The 2,256-nt window shown below is 43.8% G+C and overlaps 1 protein-coding gene across 3 annotated transcripts; it reads left to right on the top strand.

The window, feature by feature from the left end:
• Nucleotides 1-278: 278 nt before the first annotated feature.
• LOC103522493 (variant-silencing SET domain-containing protein) lies at nt 279-1,972 on the top strand. Of its 3 annotated transcripts, XM_026832605.1 has the most exons (4): nt 279-313; nt 464-508; nt 676-1,090; nt 1,200-1,972. In XM_026832605.1, exons 1-4 carry the CDS (start codon nt 308-310, stop codon nt 1,907-1,909), a joined length of 1,176 nt encoding a protein of 391 aa, XP_026688406.1. In that variant the 5' UTR covers nt 279-307; the 3' UTR covers nt 1,910-1,972. The 3 variants fall into 3 exon arrangements, with proteins under 3 accessions (XP_026688406.1, XP_026688404.1, XP_026688405.1); XM_026832603.1 differs by lacking the exon at nt 279-313 and having other exon boundaries at nt 373-659; nt 827-1,090; XM_026832604.1 differs by lacking the exon at nt 279-313 and having other exon boundaries at nt 386-508.
• Nucleotides 1,973-2,256: the final 284 nt, after the last annotated feature.

Here is a 2,256-nt window from a genome sequence, read left to right as displayed (position 1 = left end):
TAAAGAAGGTTTTGCTTACCTATTTGTTTAGACTGCGGGAGTAAAAGGACTTTTCAGTCTCATTCTGGCAGGATGAACAAAGTATATTCTATTCTATTCGATTCGATTCTAATTGAAAAACATGGAGATGGTGAAACATGTAAACTCCTTATCTGTTTTCAACTGTATTTCACAATACTTTTATTAATAAATAAGTTTCATATATTTGTCAAGTGAAAACATAGTACATACCTATCATTCTTCCTCGATTCTAATTGTCACACTCCTCCTTGTTCCAGTTCACGACGACACAAACGGGTTTGAACCCATGGACATCTCGAGTCAAAATTGACCAATCAAATGCCTTGAGACTATGCTTAGCACGAACTTAAGAGCCAGCATTTTGTTCATAAATATGGGTGTAATTTTCACACTCCTCCTTGTTCCAGTTCACGACGACACAAACGGGTTTGAACCCATGGACATCTCTCGGGCCCAGGCCACCCTAGGTGACTCTACCATAAACTACATGGCCGACCTATCCTCCACCTTCACCTCGCCCGGGCACACATCCTCTCTGTCGCCAAGCTCACCGGAGCTTAACACAAACGACCAGAGGCGAGAACTGGACGAATTCGATCCTTCGGAACACAAATCGGAACTTCACGAAACGGAACATCCTCTACCATAAACTACATGGCCGACCTATCCTCCACCTTCACCTCGCCCGGGCACACATCCTCTCTGTCGCCAAGCTCACCGGAGCTTTTCACGAACGACCAGAGGCGAGAACTGGACGAATTCCATCCTTCGGAACACAAATCGGAACTTCACGAAACGGAACATGACGAGAACACGAAATATAACGAAGTGAAAACGGAACATCATGAATTAAATACAGACCTTAACGCCTTCAACCCCGTGGAACATAACGAATTCCACGCGGAACACAACGAATTAAACATTGGACACAACGAATTAAACAATGAACATAACGAATTAAACACGGAATATAACGCATTCGCTACAGAACATAACGAATTAAACACAGAACACGAATTTAACACCCACAACGAATTCAACGCCACACACAACGAATTCCATGCGAAAGATAACGAATTAAATGCTGAACAGAACGAATTCGCGTCGGGCACGGAACGTTACGAAACGATGAATCCGTTTGAGAATCCGTTCGGCAACGATTCCACTCACCAAGTCAGATAACGAATTAAACGCTGAACAGAACGAATTCGCGTCGGCCACGGAACGTTACGAAACGATGAATCCGTTTGAGAATCCGTTCGACAAAGATTCCACTCACCAAGTCACCGGTTCCGCGTTCGAGCACTCAACGGATGCGTTCAGCAACGATTTCACGAACGTGCCCGAAGAAAACGTTACGAAAAACCCCGAAAGTCTACACGCTGGAAGTGTTTCTGATGTGGTCCCAGATGTTGCATCGAAAGCCGAGGAAACACTTGGTGAAGATGGTGTTTCACATGGAAAGGCGGACTTGGATGCGTTTGAATCCCACAAAACTACTGACGAAACTGCAAAAACAACTAACGAAACTAGAGAAATCACTGCAGAAACTACTTTGGATACTGCTAATTCTGGGGAAACTTTAGACGCTGCGATTGCTGAAAGTGAATTCACGGCAGACCAGACTAAGTTGGGCGAGTTTGATGATTTGGAGACCAAGCTGTCGCATGATGAGAACAAAGGTAAGTTGACGTTTTGTGTGTCTGCCAGTTTGGTGGTCAAGGTGCCTGGTAAACAGGAAGGCGGGTTCAATTCCATCCAAAATAATTCCACCCTTAAAAATTCTAGAAAATCAGATATACACAATAGCTTCTTGACAAGAAAAGAGGATCGTGACAGATATTCTTGGCCAAACCAACAACATAAATTTGGTTTGTTCTGTAAATAACAGACCAGGAGGACTAGGTATTTTTTTCCCCATGTATTTATCATCATTATTTGATTCCATCCCCTCTCTCAAATCGTCCTGAACCTTATCTCTCCGCCTTAATTTGGTCTTCTTCTTTCCTCCCACGTCCAGTCTCTCCACCCTCTTTCCCACGTACAATACCCACATTATGAAATGTGGGACTTTTTGACGAAATCCCTATGTGCGGAGTCCAGTATTTAGGACTATTGCACTACCTCTTCCCCACGTGCCCAAACCATCTCAGCCTGCCCTCTTGTATTTTCTTTCCGAACGGGCCTACTTTCACTACAAAAATACTAGAAGGCACTCTTGTATTTTCTTATGGT

This window comes from Diaphorina citri, unplaced genomic scaffold (genome assembly GCF_000475195.1).
Source record: "Diaphorina citri unplaced genomic scaffold, Diaci psyllid genome assembly version 1.1 scaffold8876, whole genome shotgun sequence".
NCBI classification, from domain to species: domain Eukaryota; kingdom Metazoa; phylum Arthropoda; class Insecta; order Hemiptera; family Psyllidae; genus Diaphorina; species Diaphorina citri.
The sequence above is the reverse complement of the archived record's forward strand: the minus strand, read 5'-3'. Positions and strand labels throughout refer to the sequence as shown.